The sequence below is a fragment of the Phocoena phocoena genome, chromosome 20 (assembly GCF_963924675.1).
Source record: "Phocoena phocoena chromosome 20, mPhoPho1.1, whole genome shotgun sequence".
Taxonomy (NCBI): Eukaryota; Metazoa; Chordata; class Mammalia; order Artiodactyla; family Phocoenidae; genus Phocoena; species Phocoena phocoena.
This window is the reverse complement of record NC_089238.1, coordinates 9,709,524-9,732,054: the sequence shown is the minus strand read 5'-3', so window position 1 is coordinate 9,732,054 and position 22,531 is coordinate 9,709,524. Positions and strand designations below refer to the sequence as shown.

The following is a 22,531-nucleotide window of genomic DNA, read 5'->3' as shown; positions in this document are numbered from 1 at the left end:
ACGGAGGAGTCTCTGTATAATCCGGGGCACCCTGGAGAGAATGGGGTGCTCTGGCTTGATCTGAGGCCTTGGGCTGGGTCGGGGGCGAGAGGGGCCAGGCCTCTGACTCGCCACCCCCGCCTCCCTGGCAGGTGCTGCTGGCCCTGTCGGCACATGTGGGCGCGCTGGAGGCTGAGAAGCAGCGGCTGCGAGCACAGGCCCGGCGGCTGGCCCAGGAGAACGCGTGGCTTCGGGAAGAGCTGGAGGAGACGCAGCAGCGGCTGCGGGCCAGCGAGGAGGCTGTGGCCCAGCTGGAGGAGGAGAAGAGCCACCTGCAGTTCCTGGGGCAGCTGCGGCAGTATGACCCGCCGGCGGAGAGCCAGGTGCTGCGGGACCCAGCGGGGCGGGGGCCGTGATGTGCTGGGGACCCCTCACTCCTTAGATACCCCACAGCCCCCATCCCTCCGTGGTGCCCCCCGGTGCCCCAGACCCTCCAAAGAACCCCCTGACCCTCTGCAGAGCCCCACAAATCCCAAACCCACTAGAACTTCCACCGAAGTTGGAAGCCCGAGGATCCTCCCCAAGCCCTCAGGAGACCCCTGACCACCACCACCCTCAAACCCTGGGATCCAGGACCCCAGTCTCTGACTCAAAACTCCCAAGCCTCATGACACCCACTTTCCTGTCTTCTCTGCAGCAGCCTGAGTCCCCCCATCGGCAGGACAGCCTGGCCTCCCTGTTCCCCAGTGAGGAGGAGGAGAGGAAAGGTGGGTGTGGGGAACTCAACCAGGAGGATGAATGGCCCAGGCTGGGGGGAATCTCTGATTCGCTGGGCCCCCAAGGCCTCTGAGGGAGGATGGGGAAGGTCAGGGCGGGGTGTCAGGAGGATGAAGCAGGGGGCTGTGGGGGTGACAGCGGGCAGGTGACGCTGGAAGCTGCAAAAGCAGGCCTGCCACGGCCCCAGGAGCCACGTGGCTCCCATGTTTCTGTCCTGCAGCCTAGGACACATCCCACAGGCCAGTAAAATGCCCGTGATTCCAATCTCAGACATCAGAACAGGGGCCCGTGGTCCCAGGGGCCAGCGAGGCAGCTGTAGCTTTGGGGTGCATGTGTCCCCTCGTGCGGGGCTGCAGGAGTAGGAGGCCTGCAGTGACGGGTGCCCGGCACCCCCAGGTCCCGAGGCAGCGGGGGCCGTCTCTGCTCAGCAGGGTGGCTACGAGATCCCGGCCCGCCTTCGGACCCTGCACAACCTCGTGCTCCAGTACACGGGGCAGGGCCGCTACGAGGTGGCTGCGCCGCTGTGCCGCCAGGCCTTAGAGGATCTGGAGCGGAGCTCGGGCCACTGCCACCCTGACGTGGCCACCATGCTCAACATCCTGGCGCTGGTGTACCGGTGAGGGCTGCAGCCGCCACGGCTGGAGGGGGCAGGAGGGGTGGGGACCTGTCGTTGGGCAGAAGCGGGGGTACCCTGGTGTCCTGCTCTGCCAGCATAGGGCACCAGGGGTGGTGGTGGAGAGAAGGGGCAGAGCTCTGGGGAGGCCACCCACTGAGACCCAGGCAAAGAGGAGTCAGCATGGGCAAGAGAGACCACAGTGGAGTGGGGAAGAGACCTGGGGTGGCAGAGGCTTGGCAGCCAACTGGGAGTGTTGGGACCCTGTGCTAGACTTGGGAGGTATGGGGACCCCCAGAAGGGACCCCCAGAGGATGCCACCCATGCTTGGTCGTCAGGTCTCTGGGCCTGCGGGATTCAGCCCAGCCCATGGCCCCTGCTACCCCAACCTGGCCAAACCCCCTCCACCCTCGGGCCACCCCACAGGGACCAGAACAAGTACAAAGAGGCCACAGACCTTCTCCACGACGCCCTGCAGATCCGGGAGCAGACACTGGGCCGGGAGCACCCCGCGGTGAGCGCAGGCCCAGGAGGGAGGGCTGTGGGCTGTGCCTTCCCACCCCTGACCCGCCTCTCGCACCCTGCAGGTGGCCGCCACCCTCAACAACCTGGCTGTCCTCTACGGGAAGCGTGGGCGTTACCAGGAGGCGGAGCCCCTGTGCCAGCGCGCCCTGGAGATCCGTGAGAAGGTCCTGCCCCCACCCGGCTCCCACGGAGCCCCTGTCCTGAGTGGCTCTCACCCTTTGATCCTGATGATTTCAGCACTCAATTCTGTGGCCCTTGCATGACCCTGACTTGCTCCTGTGACCTCTGACCTTCTGTGCCCCTCCCATTTGACATCGTGAGCCTCCAATTTGAACCTAGAGCACCCAATCCCCTGACCCACCACCCCTGACATACCACCGACTTCTGTTTGGTCTTGACTTCTGACTCTCATAGGTCACCTTATGCCCCGCCCCGGTCCTGACCTTCCAACCCCAACCTTGATCTACCTATTTGACCCATAATCACGAGGTTTTGCACCACCATGACCTCTGACCCAACTACTCCCCAGTTTGACCGCGCAGTTCCTGCCCTCCGCCCCAGCCTCCTGTAGTTCTCCATCCACTTCGATCCTATAACCACCAACCCATGACTCTCATTACGTCTGTTGGCATCACGTGGCCCGCCAACCCCGGCTGACCCCAAGGACTTGTGATCCCATGACTCCTAGGTCCTGGGCGCCAACCACCCGGACGTGGCCAAGCAGCTCAACAACCTGGCCCTGCTGTGCCAGAACCAGGGCAAGTTCGAGGAGGTGGAGCGGCACTACGGCCGGGCCCTGAGCATCTACAAGGCCCTAGGTGGGCCTCACGACCCCAATGTGGCCAAGACCAAGAACAACCTGGTGAGGGCGCCTTGGGGCGTGGGTGTCTTGGTCCTGGGGCCGCGGCACTGGGGAGCACCCATCGGCTGGAGGGTGGGATACCACCGAGGCCAGGGGCCCCACCTCTGCCCAGCCCTCGAGCTGTCCCATGAGACTCGGCTTCCAAGCTGGGCCCTGACTGGTGAGGCTGCTCAGCACAGAGGACACGGAAGCATCAGGAAACAGGCAAGTTGGTGGCAGCCAGAGAACAGCTCGTCAAAGAGGAAGCCAGAGAGACGGGCCGGGAGCAGATGAGAGCATTTATTGAGCTAAACCCCCTTCTTAGGACTTTGCCTGTACTATCCGTTTCTTCAAGAGCCCTATGAGGTAGGTGCTCCCGTTGCCCCATTTTGCAGGTGAGGAAACTGAGGCACAGAGAGGTGTGTCACTGGCTCAAGGCAGAGTGGGGAACAGGTTCCTGCTCTGAGTCAGGAAGTCACCTACCCTATGGGAAGTAGGCGGGGTTGGGCTCCAAGCCCACCCTGCTGTCGGCCGAGGCCTGGAGTGTGGGGTAAACCTGGGTTTCTTCCTGCGGGGGCTGGAAGGATGTGCCTGGGTGCAGTGCTGGGGCCTGGCAAGCTCCCAGGTTTGAGCCAAGATCACCCAGGCTATGCCCTCCCCACAGGCCTCAGCCTACCTGAAACAGAACAAGTACCAGCAGGCGGAGGAACTCTACAAAGAAATCCTCAGCAGGGAGGCCCCGCCTGCCCCTCGCGGTGAGCCCCCAGCCCCTCCCTCTCCCCCAGGGGGCTCCTCAGCATCCCCACCACAATGGCCCCATCTGTTCCCCAGGAGCCCCCAACACAGGCACAGCTGGTGACGCAGAACAGCAGGTGAGGACAGGCTTTGCCTCGGCTCCCAGGGTGGAGGTGGGGACTGGATGGAATGGGGGGGACTGACCCGTGTCCCTGGCACCCTCCCCAGGCTTTTCGTCGGAGCAGCTCGTTCTCCAAGCTCCGAGAGTCCATCCGGCGGGGAAGTGAGAAGCTGGTCTCCCGGCTCCGAGGCGAGGGGGTGGTGGGGGCAGCCGGGTGAGTGTTGGGTCAGGTTGGTGGCCGAATCTGTAGCCCACCCCTCTCCCTGTCCTGCTCAAGAACCTTCCCTGGCTCCCATCTCCCCTGCCACACATACACTCAAACCTGGCGCTGGAGTGGTCCCTCCCAGGGTGGGAGCCAGACACTCCTGGGCTCACTTGTGCCCCACCCACCAACTTTCCTTTGTAGGATGAAGAGAGCCATGTCACTCAACATGCTGAACATGGATGGTTCCCGGGCTGCTGGGAACCAGGTGAGGGGGACACCCGGCTCAAGGGTGGAGTGAGGGGGCCACACTGACAGGCCCAGAGGCAAGGGAAGGGTGGAAGTGGTCAGGCTGGCGGTGGAGTGGACGCCAGGATAGGGAGCATGGTTGGCTTTTACTTGGGTAGAGGCGGGGGAACGGATGGACTGGAGTCAGGGTGGATGTGGGGACAGGGGGACGAGCAAGGCGGCCCTCAGGATAGACAAGCTGGCGGCCAGGCTGCTGGGGAGTAACCCTAGGGGCAGCTGCAGCAGAGCTGTGTCCTGCCCCTCACCCACCCCCTGTACCTGTCCCCAGTTCCCCAGCCGGCACCTGCGCGAGGCCTCTCGGACCCTCAGCGCCAGCACCCAGGACCTGGGCTCCCGCTGAAGGCGACAGAACCACGTGGCTGCGGCTTCTCAGGAGGAGCCGGAGAGGGGTGGGAGGAGGTGAGGGGAGTCCTTTCATCTCCCTGACTGCTCCCACCCCTCGGGGGCACCCAGTGTCTTGGGCTTCCCCGCTGTCCTCTCCTCCTGTGATTAAAGACTGTAGACTTGGCAGCCAGAAGGTCTGCCTGAGGTGTCCTGCAGGGACTTTAAGCGCCTCCCCCGGAGGCGCCCTCCAAGCTACTGGGACCCAGGGCCAGGTAAGGCTCCCGAGTCGCGGCCAGCTCCTTTCACGGCCCCGCCCCCACCCCGCTACAGCTGCTGAGCGATCTGCGCTATCCTCCGCAGCGTCTCCTCCGACTCCAGCTGCTCCAGGCTGAGCAGGGACAGGCCCAGCTGGTCCTCCTGGTGGGGGGCGGGGGGTGTCAGCTGCTGCACTTACTAACACAGGGGTCCACAACTCAGTAGGGACAGGTGGCCCGCCCCGGGGGGCGGGGGGGCTACAGGACAGGATGCTTGAATTTCAAAGCACCCGTATAACCCAGGGCATCCCGTCCCCAGAGAGCTGTGTCCAAGCTAGAGAAGGACTGGCTTTCCAGAGGCCCACGGCCAGCTCGGGGCTCCCAATGGAGAGACACGCTCTGGCTGTAGCCCTCGACCCTCCCCGCAGTTCCAGTTCCCAGGCCTGGCGCGCCAGCGCACACAAACCCCTCTCTGTCGGGGGCAGGGAGCAGGCTGGGCTTGGGGCTCCGGGAGAAAGCCAAGGGCCCTTCCTGAAAAAGGAGCTTAGGCGCCGCGGGCTCACCCGGTGGAATGGCTGTGCCATCTGCCTCAGGAAGTACTTGGCGACCTGGACCCCCTCGTCAACGGTCAGGTTGAGGCTGGCGTCGGTGAGGTGCTCCTGGATCCAGCGGGGCAGTTTCCCCCGCTTGTCGGCCCGGGCAAAGCGCTGTGAGTGGGAGAGGGAGGATGTCAGGATCCTGGCAGGGGGAACCCGCAACTGGGGTAACAGCCTGGTTGGCGGGGGCCCCGGAACGCGCACCTTGTCGGCAAAGACCATGAGGCCGTAGTCAGTCTTGCCCCTGATGGCCCGACCCACGCACTGGGCCGCGTGGCGCATGGCATCGAAGGTCAGAAAGTCGTTCTCTCGAATCTGGAACTGGTCCCGAAGGTATTCCAGCCGCGCCTGCGGGTGCAGAGATGGGGGGGGGTAACGTCCCTTCCTCACACAGTCCTAAGGAGAGGGCCCGACAGAGGCCTTCACGTCCTACCCCCCAGGCGCTGCTCACCTTGAGAATACGGCTCTGGGTGTAGACGTAGGGCACCCCGAACATGATGACGGCCCGGCCGTAGTGGTGCACTGCGCGACACAGGAGGGGGAGTGAGAGGGCTGAGCTCGCGGGGCCCGGGAGCTCATGCTGTTCGAGTGACTGCACCCCAAGGGCCCTGCAGAGCACCCAGGGATGGAAGGAAGGGGAGGCCCCCGTGCGTGCCCAGGCTATGGGCCGCCGGTCCCCTGGGGGAGCAGAAATGGCCAGACATCCACGCAGGCGCTTGGGGGAGGGGAGAGCCTAGTCCACTCACCAAAGTCAATTCCCTCAGACACTTTGCCTCGGGCCACCGAGAGCAGGATGGCCCCACGGCCGTTCTCGCAGGCCTGGGGAGGGGAGGCCAGGACACGAGATGCGTCACCTCGGAGCTACCTCCTCTGGCCCCTCTCCACCCTGGGCTTTCCTCTTCCCCGGTAATACCCACCTCCTGGTACTTCTCCAGGGCAACACTGGTCTCAGCCCCATCTTGGGTCTCAATAAAGAGCAGCTTGTTCCTTTGGATGTTCTCGAGGATGCCCTTAGGGAAAGACACCAGGGAGGTCAGGGTGTGGGCCAGCAGAAGGATTAAAGGACAGGGGAGTCCTGGTTAAACTCAACTCTTGTCAGATTCCCATGCAACAGACCACTTCTCTCCCCAGGCCTCAGCTTGCCCACTGGAGACTTGGGGAGGGTGGTGGTACTGTCACTTCTTTGGAAAACCCCGTGAGCCGGGGAGGGAACCAATCCTCATCCTTTGGACGAATGGAACAGGCATGTGGCTCTAGATGGCCCATCGGGATGCAGGTGATAGGTGGAGAGGCCAGGCAGAGCCAATCAGAGGCTGACTTGAGATTTCATATTTGACACTAAAATAGATGTGTGGTGCGAATAAAGGACAGGTACACAGATGGACCAGTGAGACAAAACAGAGGGTCCAGAAACACCCCCCACACACAGATGGTCACTTGTGCCACTCAGTGCGGGGAGCTCTTTTCAGTAAGTGGGGCTGGAGAAATTAGATTTCCATATGGGAAAAAAATGAATCTTGACCCCTGCCTTACATCATACACAAAGGTAAATCTGAGGTACCTCACAGCCCTTAGATGTGAAAGCTACAACTACAAAGCTTCTAGAAGGAAACACAGGAGACCATCTTTGGGACCCTGGGGTCGGCAAAGGCTTCTTAAATAAGACACGAAAGGCGCACGGGATGTGGCGCTCAGGTGGCTGACAGCCGCCTTTCCCACCGTGTGGAAAGAGCCTGAGGACAAGACCCAGGTCTTGGTTGTGCGTGAATGAGGCTCCCACACACTGCCTGGTGCTAACATTAGACAAGTTCACTCGTCTCAGCCCAAAGAGGTGCCCTAACTTACCCGAGAGCTGGGCCCGTGGTGCATTCAGAATCAGAAAGGACAGGGCACCCCTTCCCCATTCACATCCTGTTGGGTTGCCAGTGCCCAGCCGTGGTGAGCTCCATTTCCCCATGACCTCACCCACATGCTCCCCAGAAGGGGCTCCTGCAGGTTCTTTGCCCCGAGCCTGTATCCAGCCGTAATTCTCCAGAACCTTCCTCTAGAGGCGCAGCACCCAGCTAGAGTCACACCTGCTACCCAGTGTCTCGACACCAAGCCATATGTGCTGGAGAGACTGTCAGGAAGTAACCCCAAAAACCTGTAAGGTGGGATGTGGTCACCTCTCCTGAGGGCCGCACCTCTGAGGAAGGGGCCCAGCGAGGCTGCTCATGTCTTAGTTCTTAACCTAGATGTTGGGAGAAGAGTGAACGCTATTTATTCTTTAAACTGTCCATCTGTGTTTTATACGCTGTCCTATCACCTATGATACATGTCACCATTTAAAACACAAGAGGAATGAAGCCAACACACAGGGGAACAGAGCCAAGAGCTGAGACAGGGGCCTTCTGTGGGGTGAGTCGCTGGGCGTACCTGCTCGTACCAGGAGGCCACGGTGCTCTCCATGTACTGGTAGCTGGTAAAGAAGGCCACGATGCCATCGGGCACCACAGCGGACATCTCCAGCAGGAGGTTTCCGTAGTTCCGGATCACCGCTGTGAGGGGTCAGAGGTTGGACTCTCTCCTGGCCTGGTTCCACCACCCCACTCCCTATCAGAGCGTTCCTGTCTAATGGCTTGTCTTGAATTTGGGTTCCTAAAAACCCCACTGAGGCCTCTGTAGGACTGTTCAAACACATTCTGCTTTTCCTTGGGAGGACGGCACCCCCAAACCCCTGAAGATAGGCGTGGCCATGTGACTTGCCATGGCCAAATACAGAAAGGGCCACATGTCACTTCCAGGTTGAGAACCTTTACGAGCCAGTTCACAATTCACCATGAGCCCTCCTGTCACAGCTCACCACCACAGTGATGTGTCCAGTGGTGGAAGTTCCCAGCATGAGACATGGGGCAGGCCCCCACCAACCCATGATGGCATGTACTGTGGGCAAGAAGTACTTCTGCCTAAAGCCACTTCGATTTGGAGGTATCTGTTACTGCATCATGACCCAGCCCACGCTGACTGCTCCACCTCCCCTCCTGGGACCCATACAAACCATCCCCTGTGGGTACCATACCGATATCTTCCCGGGTCTCAAACTTGGAGCTGATGGCCACCTGGTCATTGCCACGGCCAATGATCTGGAAAGAGCAAGAGAGGTCATGATAGGGGAAACAGCAACCGCTCCAACGTGTGAGTGCAGGTGGCCTGCTAGCGCTGTTCTAAGCTTTTTACAGACACAGGGTCATTGAATAAACCCTCAGCTACGCTGTTATCCGCATGGCGCAGATGAGTAACCTAAGGCTCACAAAAGGCGTGTCGTGTCGCCCGGCCAAGGTCACAGCAGGGACTGAACTGAAGCGAAGTCTGCCCATGTGTCCCAGCAGCAAGTACCCTCTTAGCCCGTGCCAGCCTCCAGCCAGTCAGTTCAGGAAGTTGCCTCTCACCCCCAGCTCGACAGCCACTGTGCAACACCGCCAGCAACCTCACAGGAGCACGACGCAGTACATGGCCCGTGGGCAGCGCCAGTCCACAACCCCTGACGGGCAATTCAGACGCGAAAACGCTCTACAAACTCCAGATGTTTAAGTTTGGCACGAACTCCTACAGCAGCAAAACCTGCCCTGAGCCTATTCAGAGTCCTGACGTATCTTCCTTAGTTAGACTCTTCAGAACATTTGCTGAAATGTGACTCTCACTGGAGGGACGTGCCCAGACCCCACTGGCAGTGTTTCCAGTCTGGAAAATTCTCAATTCTAAAACACATCTGGGGAATTCCCTAGTGGTCCAGTAGTTAGGACTCCATGCTTTCACTACCGAGAGCCCGGGTTCAATCCCCGATCAGGGAACTAAGAGCCCACAAGCCGTGTGGCGCGGCAGAACAAAAAACAACGAACAAAAAAAAACACATCCGGCCCAGGGACTTCAGATATGAAACTGAGGGCCCATGTTACGATGTTCATTTTACAAAGAAGGGGACCAAGGCAGAGTAGAAAGGTCACTTAGCAAGGTCACAGCCAGACGATGAACCAGGCAAGGCCACGCTAACCAAGTACCGGGCCCTGGGCCACAAAGGCCTTTCACACCTGTTATCTCACTCAATCCCCTCAACCACCCTGGGAGATCACAGAGGGGGTGTTCCCATTTCACACATGAGAAAGCTAAGGCTTGGGGCGTCGAACTCAGGCCCAGGTCTGCCTGAATCCAGAATCCCACAGCTGCCTGAGAAGTGGCAGGGAGCAGAGGGAGGAAAGGCAGCCCTCATTCCCACCTCCCCTCCCCCATCACCTCACCCTCTCCCACGCACCATGGGGCAGAGGCAGACCCGAGCCAATGTCATGGTGAAGGTTGCCATGGTGACGGGATGGAAGTCCAGGATCTTGGGGTAGATGTCCAGCGGGGACAGCGTCTGTACCAGGGACAGCAGGAGGGATCTTAGCAGGACTGGGCAGGAAATCAGGAGTCCCCCCGTGGAGGTCTGGGGGCCAAAAGGGCCCTCACCCCAGATGTGATGATGACGGACTGGAAGCGCTCGAACACAGGTTTGATAGCCAGCGAGGCGTCCATGCAGCTGTGAGGAGGAGACAAGGGTGGTGAGTGCCAGGCTGGGGGGCCCAGGCCCCTGTGGGCCACTCATACCCCCTCTGGGGTCAGGTCTCACCTGAAGTGCAGGATGGGGTTGGCGATGGTTGGGGTCCTGTCGTCAAAGGGCTCAATGATGATGGTGAAACCTACAGGGGGCCGGTGAGATTCCCTGGGCGCCAGTCATGACCATGCCCACTAGGCCACCCCCCACCCCTGCCCCCGACTTTCTCCCTCCACCTCAGTCCTCCTCCCCCCACCTTCCTCAGTGAATGGGACCAGCCACCAGCAGCCCAAACCTAAAACCCAGGCATCTGAGTCCAAAATATACCCCAACCCGCCCACTTCTCCCCAGGGCCGACACCTGTGCAAACGTTCAGAGGACGCTGAGCCAAGAGTACCAAAGGCTCACCCCTCACTCTCCCGGGGCTGCAGGGGCCCACCCCCAACTCAAGCCAAAGTCTCGAACCTTCTCTTACCACCTGTCTGTCTAAGCCATCAGGAGGCTGGTGAGCTCTGCCTCCAAAGTCTAGCTGCCCACTTCCCCCACCCCCGGCCCAGTGCAGCCGCCATCACCTCCCGCCTAGACCACTGCAGTCGCCTCCTCACTGGGCTCCCCGCTCCCACCCCTGCTCCCTTCACAGCAGCCAGAGGGACTCTGTGAAATCCTGAGTCAGTTCACAACTTGCCCCTGCTCAGAAGCCCCCACACTCCTCCCAGGGTCCAGAATTGTCTGTGGGATCCTGCCGCGATGACCCCATTTCCTCCTTGCTCACAGGCCTCCTGCCTCACTTTCAAAACCACCAGGCTCATTCCACCCCGGGGCCTTTGCACTTGCCCCACTGCCTGGCAAGCTTCCCAAGGCAGCTGGCTCCATTTGGTCATTCGGAACTCAGCTCAAATGTCAGCTCAGAAGAGCCACGCCAGCCATGTAGGTGTTCTCCAACACGGCGACATGTTTGTTTCTCACAAAAACTATCGCTTTCTGGAATCATCTTCCTTACCTGTGTCTGCGCCTCGGCTCCCTGTCTTCCCAGCTAGCACGTAAGTTCTGGGAGGTCAGGAATGAGGTCTTTCTTGGTTCCTGCCACTTCCCCAGTGCTGGGCCTGGCCCATTTGTTGAACCAATAAATGAATGAATGAATCCACGTATTCTATTTCACTTAGTAAAAATGTTTGGAAAAATCAAGTCCTCTGTGCCTAGCCCTGTGCTGAGGACGCAGCAGTGGCTGAGACAGCCCTGGTCCTGCCCTCTCAGGACTCACAGTCCAGTGACGGGGACACAGACCTGTCCCCACAGAGTGACCACTCTTAAGTGGGCAAGGCTGGGACGGGGAGCCTAGAGGAGGGGCCTGGCCCAGCCTGGGAGTCAGAAGGGGCTTCCTGGAGGAGGCGGCGGCATTTCTCCCAAGCCGAGAACTGAAGGATGAGGGGGAGACAGCTGGGGGCTGAGGAACGTGGGGAAGGGCGTTCCAAATAAAGAATGTCAGGTGCTGGGAGACGGCGAAGTGGGGAACAGAGGAGAAAGACAGACTGAGAGGCAAGACGGGATGGACGGAGGAATGGACGCAGAAGGACGCTTCCGCTGAGACCTGCTGCCGATCGGCCCTGGGGTGGGGGAGATGGACTCACTATCCTCCTGCCAAGGCCACACCAGGCCGCAGGACATCAGGCAGGCCTGACCTAGTTTCCTAGATAGAGGAGTAATCCCCGGAGATCAGACTGAGCCCTTGGACAGCTTAAAGCTGAGGAAGCAGAGGGAATGCTCCCCTCTCCCCTGGAAATCTGAGCATCCTCCTCGACTCCTCTCCCCCAGGCCCCGCAAGACCAGGCACCCAGTCCCGGCCGCTTTAGCTCCCACATCTCTCTCCAGCCCCTCCTTTTCTCTCCTCCCGCAATGGCCCAGCCTCTGCTAGAAGAAACATTCTAAAGCACAAATCTGATCCTGCCTCTCCCTTGCTCAGAACCTGCCATGGCTCCCCAGTGCCTGGGAGCAGCATGACCAACCCCTTACCCCACCCCCCGGTGTAAGTGAGCAGATCCCCACAGAACTTCTCCGGCCTCACCTCATGCCTCTGCCCACCCCCATACTGTCCACTCTGCAGCCAGAGGGAACCTTTGAACACGCAGATCTGAGCGCGAGGCCTGCTCACTCGAGAGCCCTTCGTGGCTCCCCGCTCCCTCAAAATAGAGCCCGAACTCCCAAGCCCAACCCTACGAGGTCCCGCCAGTCCAAGTCCCAGGGGCAGCCCTCTAGGCTCTGCCAGATCCCGATTCCGGGCCGGGGGCCGGCAGGGGCAGGAAGAGGTGAGCTCACCCTTGGCGTAGGTGCTGACGAGCGTGGCGAAGTTAGCCAGGAGGGTGAGAGGGGAGAAGTCGGCGAGATCCGTGATCTCCAAGGTGTGCAGGAGGGAGCGGAGGCGCTCGGCGCAGAACCTGGCGGGGTGGCGGGACGGGCTGAGGGAAGGCAGCGGGCCCCAGAGTCCCCTCCTCGCCCTCAGAGGACGTGGTCACGCACCGCCTCCCCCGCCGCCTGGCAGTTCCGTGAGGGCAGGGCCTGGGTCTGTGTGAGTCACCTCTGTGTCCCCACCTTGTACAAGTGCATGTCCCACGGGGCCACAGCCACACGAGGGTACACACGGAGCAATAATCACACGGCCCACAGAGTCGCAGTCATGTCACATGAGATCACACTCTCACATGCAGGTTCTCCGTCAAAAGGGGTGACCCAGCATCCCACAGTCACAACGTGAATCCCGCACGGCCACACTGTCATATACTCACGCCCAGAACCTCTCGCTATGTCTCAGTCCCACTCACCACCCTCGGTGACACTCACAGCGTCAGAGTCCCACCTGCTCACAGAGGACAACCTCACACACCCTCACAGAGCCGTACACGCAAGGCCACCCAGCTGGAGGCTCTCACCCCTCGGGGACAGGCGGTGGAGCAGGAGAACCTGGCTTTGGAGCCAGGCAGATGGTCAAGTTTAAAACCGGCCTCCTGAACCTCCTTTCTTCAAGTCTGTCTTCTCTTCCCCCAAGCTCGATCGGGTGCCCCCTCTGCATTCCCTCAGCCCCCAGGACTCCCCCATCCCGGCCCTGGGTTGGCCCTATCTGGGACAGGTCTGTCTCCCCAACTGAACTGGGAGCCCCAGGAGGGCAGGGCCAGGGCTGTCTCAGTCATCACTGCGTCCCCACCACAGAGCAGGCACTCAGAACACGTATCATATGGCTAACTAAGATTCCCTCTGTCCTCAAAAGTCTCTCAGCTGTGAGAGAAAGTTGAAGCCACACCGAGGGCTCCCCACCCCCTCAGAGGCAGAGCAGCCAGGAGCTCTGGAGCCCTACAGGCCGGGCTTCGAGTCACAATTGCCATAGGCAGTGCTGTGTGGCCCTGGACAACGGCTTCTCCTCTGCGGGACACAGCGTCCTCTAGAGAGCAAGGCAAGGACACTGTATTGACAGTATTTTTCTTTTTTTTTTTTTTGGCCGCGTGGCATGTGGGATTTTAGTTCCCCAACCAGGGATCAAACCTGTGCCCCCTGCAGTGGAAGGGCAGCGTCTTAACCACTGCACTGGACCGCGAGGGAAGGAGGACACTGTACTGGGATTCCATGGGATGTGGACCATAAAGCACTTAGCTCGTCATCAGTGCTCTAGACCGGGTAGGTTCCTGGCATCGCTGCCCTGTCATTTAACCACCGCAGGAGGGACTTCCCTGGTGGTGCAGTGGTTAAGAATCCGCCTGCCAACGTAGGGGACACGGGTTCGAGCCCTGGGCCAGGAAGATCCCACGTGCTGCGGAGCAACTAAGCCTGTGTGCCACAACTACTGAGCCTGTGCTCTAGAGCCCGCGAGCCACAACTACTGAGCCCGCATGCCGCAACCACTGAAGTCCGAGCACCACAACAGAGAAGCCAGTGTAGGGCTTCCCTGGTGGCACAGTGGTTAAGAATCCACCTGCCAACGCAGGGGACACAGGTTCGACCCCGGATCCAGGAAGATCCCACGTGCTGCGGAGCAACTAAGCCTGTGCACCACAACTACTGAGCCTGTGCTCTACAGCCCGCAAGCCACAACTACTGAGCCCGCGTGCCACAACTACTGAAGCCCGTGGGCCTAGAGCCCATGCTCCGCAACAAGAGAAGCCACCGCAATGAGAAGCCCACACCCCGCAACAAAGAGTAGCCTCCGCTCACCACAACTAGAGAAAGCCCAGGTGCAGCAATGAAGACCCAACGCAGCCAAAAATAAATAAGATAAAATAAATAAATGAATTAAGAAGGAAAAAAAAGAGAGAAGCCAGTGTAATGAGAAGCCCGTGCACCCCAACGAAGAGTAGCCCCCGCTCCTCCGCAAAGGAGGAAACTAAGGTTCAGAGAAGACAAATGACTTATGCAAAACAGCAAAGGAAAAGCACAGGAAACTCCATCCCCACTCCCAGGTCCATTCGCTGCCTGCCCTGTGACGGGGAGACTGACCCTGCCCCCCAGATCGCACTGAGGGGCTGCTCCAGCCCACAGGCTGGGGGCCGGGGTCGCGGGGGGGACGATGAGCACTGATGGGAGGAGACAGGGGTCGGGGGGAGGGCCCCATTTTCTCCCGGCTCCCACTCTGCTGAGCCTCATCAGGAGCCCCTCCCCAGGGCCGCTCCCTCCCCTTCCCCTGGGGCCTGGGGCAGGAACACCTCTGACCTCTGGCAAGGGCCCAGGGGCCTCGCCACCCGTCAGCTCCTCCACCCTGCCCGCCCCCCTGTACACAGCCCCTCCATCAAACTCTCCTCAGGTAAATTCTCTGATCGAGCCATGTGCCGCCTGCCCCACCAGGGCCCCAAGACCAGCTCGCGGACTGGCCCGCTCTGCCCCACGAGTGTCACACATGCGCCCCCCGCTCTTCCCTTACTCCTGATACTGGTGACACGGTGACCCCAGGCCACAGGCTGGGAGGACAAAGCTCAGCGAGTGCCAGGGCCGGCCTCGAAGCCCCCCACCCCCAGCAGGGACCCACCCACCCAGCCTCGGAGGCCGCACCTGAGGGGCTTGCGCTGGATGCACACGCGCTGGGCCAGGCCGCTCAGGAAGGCGGGTGGGCTCTCCTGCACCACGTGTTGCACGCGCAGCCGCCACTTGACGTACTCCAGCAGCCGCCGCAGGAAGCCCAGGAAGTGCTCGGCCGTGCGGATGGAGCCTGGCACCGCCTCTGCGGGAAGAGGGGCTCAGCCAGGCGCCGCTGGGGGTCCAAGCGGCAGGGGTGCGGGGGGCGCGGGGGCAGGCCGCGGCTCACCCTTCAGCACCTCGTCGGGCAGCACGGGGTTGGCCAGTTGGGCGTCGGTCTCCCGGGCGGCGCTGGCCTCCCGCAGCCCCTCCACCAGGCGCCGGTACTCGTCCCGCAGACGCTGCTCGTCCGTCTCCTTGATCCTGCGGGGAGACCAGGTGTGGGCAGAACTGGGGACACTTGGGGGGCAAGTCAGGCGCCAGGGCCTACCGGCTGCAGCATCCCCACCTGAGCACCGTCTTCTGCAGGGTCTCCAGGTTGCCCTGGCACCGATCCAGGGTCCGGCGGGTGAGGTTAACACTCATGGAGTCGATGCAGACATTGTCTGGAGGAGAGCAGGCAGCGGGCCGGGCTCAGGCAGGTGGACGCAGCGGCAGCCTGAGGGGCTGGCATCGCCTCCCTGCCCTGGCCCCCTCCCTCACCAATGTTGTGGGCCTCGTCGAAGACGACGACGGCCTTGCGGGCCAGCTCCTTGGACACCAGGTCGGCAATCTTGGGGTCCAGGAGGTAGTGGTAGCTGTAGACCACCACGTTGGCGTGCAGGATCTGGGGGCCGAGGCGGGCAGGGTCAGCCCGGGCCGTCTGCCAGCACCCAGCCCTGGGGCCCTGCCACCGCCGTCCACACCACGATGCCACGCCACTGCCCCACAGGCCCACAGAGGCGAGGCGAGGCAAGAGACACAGGCAGATGGACAGACAGACACAGACAGGCACACAGAGACGAGGCAAGACAGACACAGGCAAGGCACAAATACATATACGCAAACGGATAGAGACTGACAAACAGATACAGGCACAGACCAATAGGGAGATCTAGGCAGATAGACAGATGGGCAGGCAGCCTGTAACCCTCACACACGGCCCTCTGCCCGACCCCTGCTGGCCTCCTCACTGAGTATCGGGCAAGGAAGTATGGGCACCAGCCCTGGCGCTGCCCCATGGCCTTCAGGTCGTCCAGGTTGTAGATGCCAGCAGGGAGGGGCACCTGGCGCCCATGGACATCAAATTCCTATGGGTGAGAGGGTACCTGGGGTTCAGGGAGGTTGGCCGTTGCTAGCGGTCCCACCCTCTGTCTCTCACCGCTGCCCCGCAGGCACCTCGTAGAAGCGGCAGTGGGGCAGGCTGGGGTCCCGCTGGTACTGTGCCCTTATGTAGGAGGCCGTGAGGCTGTGGCATTTTCCATCGACGTCCTTCCCAAAGCGCAGGGGCGTCACCTGAGGGGCCAGGGAGCATCTTAGCACCGAGAAAGGCTGAGAGGCCCAACCACTCCTCGAATCCGGGGCTCAACACCTAACGGATAGGCGGGATAGGAGGCCATCCTATTCCAACCGGGGTGAGACTTGGGCATTTGTGGAAAACTCGAACCTCAATCTGCTTTGTTATTAAACAGTTAAGACACCGAGAACTTACTGCAGGGATGCAAGAGTGGTACAGCTGTTGGGCTCTCATTCTTTTTAAAATGTTAACCTCTATATAATGCCAATTACATCTCAATTTTTCAAACTATTAAGGCTTGAAGATTCTTTAGCATGTAGATGAAGGATAACTGCTTTATCTTTTTTTTGTTGGCCGTGCCACACGGCATGTGGGATCTTAATTCTCCAACTAGGGATCGACCTGCACCCCCTGCGTTGGAAGCACGGAGGCTTAACCACTGGACCGCCAGGGAAGTCCTGCTTTATCTTTATTTATTTATTTATTTATTTTTCTGCTTTATCTTTTAAAATGCTAAAACAGCCAGAACTTTGGCAAGGTCCAAGAATCAGAGGAGGCTCTGATCGCAGTTTGAGAACCTGCCTTACCTTTGCCCTGCTCCGAACCCTCTGAGGCTCCACTGGTGGCACCGTCACAGCCCAGGGCTCCCTCTTCCCTCACCAAAGGGAAGGCTCTGAGGCGGCTGACCCCTCCCTCTCCCTTTCCATCAGTTGCCAAGGCTTTTTTTTTTTTTTTAAAGTCTTTACTGAATTTGTTACAATATTGCTTCTCTTTTACGTTTTTTGGTTTTTTGTCTGCCAGGCATGTGGGATCTTAGCTCCCCGACCAAAGGCCAAGTCTCAACCACTGGACCACCAAGGAAGTCCCTAGTTGCCAAGGCTTATACTACTTCTTTCTCTTTCTTAAATGCCTTTACATTTTATCTTTTTTTAATTAGGTAATATAAATACGTCATATGGGATTTCCCTGGTGTCCAGTGGGTAAGACTCCCTGCTCCCAATGCAGGGAGCCCAGGGTTCTAATCCGGGTCAGGGAACTAGATCCCGCATGCCACACTAAGAGTTTGCATGCCACAACTAAGGAGCCGGCAAGCCCCACCTAAGAGTCCACATACCTCAACTAAGAAGCCCACATGCCGCAACTAAGATTCCGCACGCCGCAACTAGTAAGTCCTCATGCTACAACTAAGAGTTCACATGCCTCAACTAAGAAGTTGGCATGCCGCGACTAAAGACCCCACATGCTGCAACGAAGATTCTACATGCTGCAACTAAGACCCGGCGCTGCCAAAAATAAACAAACAAATAAACAATAAATACCCAAAAAAATCACATAAAAAAACAAATACATTGGGGCTTCCCTGGTGGCGCAGTTGTTGAGAGTCCACCTGCCAATGCAGGGGACGCAGGTTCGTGCCCCAGTCCGGGAAGATCCCACGTGCCGTGGAGCGGCTGGGCCCGTGAGTCATGGCCGCTGGGCCTGTGCGTCCGGAGCCTGTGCTCCGCAATGGGAGAGACCACAAAAGTGAGAGGCCCGCGTATGGCAAAAAAAAAAACCAAATACATTGGACTTTCCCTGGTGGCGGAGTGGTTAAGAATCCGCCTGTCAATGCAGGGGACACAGGTTCAAGCCCTGGTCCGGGAAGATCCCACATGCTGCGGAGCAACTAGGCCCGTGTGCCACAACTACTGAGGCTACACTCTAGAGCCCACGAGCCACAACTACTGAAGCCCACACATCTAGAGCCCGTGCTCCACAAGAAGAGAAGCCACGGCAATGAGAAGCGTGCGCACTGAAACAAAGAGTAGCCCCCGCTCACCGCAACTAGAGAAAGCCTGCGCCCAGCAACAAACACCCAACTCAGCCAAAAATAAATAAGAAAAATGGGCTTCCCTGGTGGCACAGTGGTTGAGAGTCCGCCTGCCGATGAAGGGGACACGGGTTCGTGCCCCAGTCTGGGAAGATCCCACATGCTACGGAGCGACTGGGCCCCTGAGCCATGGCCGCTGAGCCTGCGCGTCCGGAGCCTGTGCTCCGCAACGGGAGAGGCCACCACAGTGAGAGGCCCGCGTACAGAAGAAAAAAAAAAACAAAACATTGTACAAGGTACACAATGTTAAGTGTCATGTATGCTCACACAGAAAAGTATTTTAAAACTATGAAAACTTTATCTAGGATTAAAGCAGAGACCCAATGGCAAATCTATTTTGAAGAACTAAATTCAATCCAAATGAAAACTACAGCTATGCTTTTAAATCTTTCCAAGGCAGCAGGCATGTGGACGGACAAAACCAAGATGGAATTATCTGTCGCAATCTTTAGCATTATCCAGGTCACTATATATCTCTGGAAACAACTAAGATACCATCCTGACATACAGCAGAATACTACTTATACACTTAACCACATTTCCAGAAAATCTAATCCAGTTAATTAATTCTCAACTTCTCACTTTCCTAAGGGGGACAGAACCACCACCTGAGCGTGTTCTGAGCGCACGCATACATCCATTTGCTACATGGTTCCTCTTCATTTATGTCTCTAAACTTAAAGTCATAATTTAAACTTTTGTTTAAAAGAAAGCATCTTGAAATTTTGCTCCAGAGTCTGTGGAAGCTTTCCTATATCCCAATCCTCCTTGCTATCAGATAACAAAGGCCGAATAGAGTTATGTTCCTTAATTCCACGTAGCAACAGCAGGATGGCACAAAGTCGGCTGTCCAAAAAGAAAGAGCCAGGGATATTTTTGCACTACAGCATCACCAAGAATGGGAAAGATTCCCATCCATGGGTTTCAACACAGTGCTGGGGTGCCACTGCTCTTTAGTCATCATCCACTATCTGTATTACTTCTCATACATTCTTACAAATAACATTACATAATATATATTCTGGGACTTCCCTGGTGACACAGTGGTTAAGACTCCACACTCCCAATGCAGGGGGCCCGGGTTCAATCCCAGGTCAGGGAACTGGATCCCACATGCATACCTCAGCTGAGAGTTCACATGCCACAACTAAGGAGCCCGTGAGCCACAACTGGGGAGCCCTTGTGCCACATCTAAAGAGCTGGTGAGCCACAAGTAAGGAACCCACATGCCACAACCAAGACCTGGCACAATCAAATAAATAAATAATGTAACAACAACAACAAAAAAATATATATATATAAATAAAAAATACATTCTTGGAATATATTATACCCCACTAAAGAATTACCACACTAAAGCACTTAAAACCGTGCCTGGAGCTCAGTGACCCCAATGGTTTTGTAACTTAATGACAATTATTTTTCTATGTATCATATAGTAATATTTATTAATATCACTATAATTTCTAATATTCTTTTTTTTTTTTGGCTGTGCCGTGTGGCTTGTAGGATCTTAGTTCCCTGACCAGGAATCGAACACGTGTCCCCTTCAGTGGACGCACAGAATCCTAACCACTGGACCGCCAGGGAATTCCCCATAATTCCTAAAATTCTTTTAACTCTTCATACATGTGAAGGGCTATACATGCATTATCTTGCCCAATCTTTTTTTTATTATTGAAATATAATTGATATATAACATTATAGATCAGTTTCAGGTATACAACATGATTCGATATTTGTATATGTAGGGAAACGACCACCACCGTAAGTCTAGTTAACATCCATCACCGTACATAGTTACAATCTTTTTTCTTGTGGTAAGAACTTTTAAGATCTACTCTGTTAGAAACTTTCAAATATACAATACAGTATATGACTTACAGTCACCATGCTGTACAGCTGTCCCTCAATATCCAAGGGGAAATGGTTCCAGGTCCACCCCACGGATAACAAAATTAACAGATGCTCAAGTCCCTTATATAAAGTGGTGTAGCCCAGTTGGCCCTCCCTATCCGCAGGCTCTGCATCCACAGATACAAAGGGTCAACTGTACGTTATGTGACTTATTTATCCTATAACTAGAAGTCTGTACTTTTTGACCCCTTCACCCATTTCGCCCACCCCCACCCCCTTGCCCAATCTTATCAACAACTGTGTGAAGCAGTAGATTAATTATCCCCATCTTACAGAAGAGAGGACTGAGGTCCTGAGAGCAGAAACCACCTATGCAAGAGTATATGGCTAGTACATTTCAGAATCAGGAAACCAGACCTGCCAGCCTCCAGGAGCTGTCCTTTTTTTTTTTTTTTTTTTTTTTTGCAGTACGTGGGCCTCTCACTGTTGTGGCCTCCCCCGCCGCGGAGCACAGGCTCTGGAGGCGCAGGCTCAGCGGCCATGGCTCATGGGCCCAGCCGCTCCGCGGCATGTGGGATACTCCCGGACCGGGGCACGCACCCGTGTCCCCTGCATCGGCAGGCGGACTCCCAACCACTGCGCCATCAGGGAAGCCCCAAGGAGCTGCCTTTTTAACTTCTCTCAGGCTGGGGAAAGTGGGAAGGCTCCCCGGTGGAGGTGTGCCTGGGCCATGACTGGTGAGTCGGCATTTGATGAGTGAGAAGAGAATTCTGTGCATGGCACCTGCACATCTCCCTGAGATGTCTGGTCTGGGTGGGGATCTAGGACTCCTGGTTGGATGGCAGAGTTTCCTCTATCCTGAGGCTTAGGCCGAGGGGAGGAATGGGCACTCACCTCGGGATGAATACACAGGTTCTTTCGGGAGCTCAGAGCCAGCCCCAAAAACGACAGCTTCTCGCCCTCCTGTTTCTCATAGAAGTTGAGTAACTTTCGAAGCTCTTCAATCACCTGTTCCAGTTGATAAGGGAGGGGGGACTTGGCCTCATTGAAAGCCCCAGCCCCTTCCCCAGCTTCCCACAGGCCCCCAAAGCTATGATGGCAACCGCCAGGGGGATCGCTGGGTTAGGGGACAGTGAGGGGCACTGGGATTGGTCCCAGGCTCACCTTCTCAATCTCAGGCACAGTCCTCGAACAGTAGATGAGTTTAGTCACCTCCAGTGGATATGCCTGGCGACGACAATGGGTTCAGCCTCGGCCCCTGTCCAGCCTCCTCCCTCCTCCCCCTCCACGGGCCCAGTGGGTCACTTACCCGCTGGTACGCCATGATCAGGGCCAACAGGGACACTGTCTTCCCAGTGCCTGAGGGCATCTCCAGGACTCCATGACCCTGCATGATTCGGGCAGGAGGGACAAGACACAGGCTCTCAGAACTTCAGGGACACAGACTCTGGGAAACCACCCCCGCCGCAAAATGCCACCATTGGAACAGCAGGACAACAGAGCAGTTAAAAGTCTGGGCCCTAGGGGCAGTGGATTTGAACCCCACTTCTGCCACTTTTGTTGAGTGGTCTTAGGCAAGACCGCTCAACCTCTCTGGGGCCTCAGGATCCTCATCTCCAAAAATGGGCCTAATCTCTTCTTCATAGCATGGCTATGAGGATTAGTGAGAAACTGGGGGTTAAATACTTAGTACAGTCTGACATGTGGTGAACCTGTTTTGTTTTAATTTGGCAAAAAGCGCCTCCACAGCACTTACTCTGTGTCTGGAGCTATTACTAAGTGTCTTACGTCGGGGTTTCTCAACCTCGACTCTCTTGACATTTTGCGGCCGGATAATATTTGATCGTGAGGGCGCTGTCCTGTGCACTGCATCTGTGGCCTCTACCTACTAGATGCCAGTAGCACCACCACTCCACTAGTACTGACAATGAGGAATGTCTCCAGACATTGCCGAATGTCCTCTGGGGGTCAAAATCGTCCCCAGTTGAGAACCTCCTACTTACTTAGTGAATTAACCCCTACAGCCCTCATACTCAGCTGAGGTAGGTATTATTACTATGCCCATTTTACAAAGGTGAAAACTGTGGAACTGGGAGAGTCAGTGATTTACCCAAGGACACACAGCTGTGGGTAGTCGATTCCAAAGTCTCTGTCTTCCTAAGCCAACCACTGAGCGGCTTATCGTTGGACAAGTGTCAGCTAATGCTATTATTAACTATTATTATTTGAGATAACAGAAAGTTTGGCAGCGCTGGCTTCCCAAGGACCTCGGATTTCTAAACTCCAAACGTCCTGCAATCTCAGTCTTAGACGCACGTGCGGCAGCCCCCGCTGTCAGATGGGCAGCGAGGGGCCGGCCCACCCACCTTGGCATCCAGCGTGCGTTTGAGCTCCAGCATGTAGGAGAACTGCTCCGGGTAGATGTAGTCGTATGGGAAGTAGACCAGCAGCCCGTCCACGTTAAGCCTGGCGGC

At 57.5% G+C, this 22,531-nt stretch overlaps 2 protein-coding genes and 1 non-coding gene across 3 annotated transcripts in view; 1 reads left to right on the top strand and 2 right to left on the bottom strand.

The window, feature by feature from the left end:
• The window catches only part of KLC3 (kinesin light chain 3), an 8,046-nt gene extending 3,427 nt beyond the window's left edge, over positions 1-4,619 (top strand). The window contains exons 3-13 of the mRNA XM_065899623.1: positions 132-362; positions 677-746; positions 1,153-1,372; positions 1,796-1,883; positions 1,957-2,058; positions 2,583-2,756; positions 3,400-3,490; positions 3,567-3,607; positions 3,699-3,805; positions 3,998-4,061; positions 4,371-4,619. Coding sequence (XP_065755695.1) covers positions 132-362; positions 677-746; positions 1,153-1,372; positions 1,796-1,883; positions 1,957-2,058; positions 2,583-2,756; positions 3,400-3,490; positions 3,567-3,607; positions 3,699-3,805; positions 3,998-4,061; positions 4,371-4,442 — 1,260 coding nt within the window. The 3' untranslated portion in view covers positions 4,443-4,619. The remainder of the gene's footprint in view (positions 1-131; positions 363-676; positions 747-1,152; positions 1,373-1,795; positions 1,884-1,956; positions 2,059-2,582; positions 2,757-3,399; positions 3,491-3,566; positions 3,608-3,698; positions 3,806-3,997; positions 4,062-4,370) is intronic.
• ERCC2 (ERCC excision repair 2, TFIIH core complex helicase subunit) lies at positions 4,318-22,531 on the bottom strand. Its single transcript, XM_065899622.1, has 22 exons — positions 22,424-22,531; positions 21,367-21,444; positions 21,222-21,284; positions 20,952-21,065; positions 16,213-16,329; positions 16,008-16,124; positions 15,538-15,661; positions 15,344-15,440; positions 15,125-15,258; positions 14,872-15,040; positions 12,157-12,275; positions 9,919-9,988; positions 9,759-9,828; positions 9,565-9,666; positions 8,335-8,398; positions 7,692-7,813; positions 6,194-6,286; positions 6,023-6,095; positions 5,728-5,798; positions 5,481-5,624; positions 5,244-5,387; positions 4,318-4,843 (listed from the first exon to the last, which is right to left on the bottom strand). The coding sequence occupies exons 1-22, from the start codon at positions 22,454-22,456 to the stop codon at positions 4,751-4,753; spliced, it is 2,211 nt and encodes a 736-aa protein (XP_065755694.1). The 5' UTR covers positions 22,457-22,531; the 3' UTR covers positions 4,318-4,750.
• Positions 18,999-19,137, bottom strand: LOC136141624 (small nucleolar RNA SNORA46). The gene has a single exon (XR_010657791.1). It is a non-coding gene; the product is annotated as a small nucleolar RNA SNORA46 (small nucleolar RNA).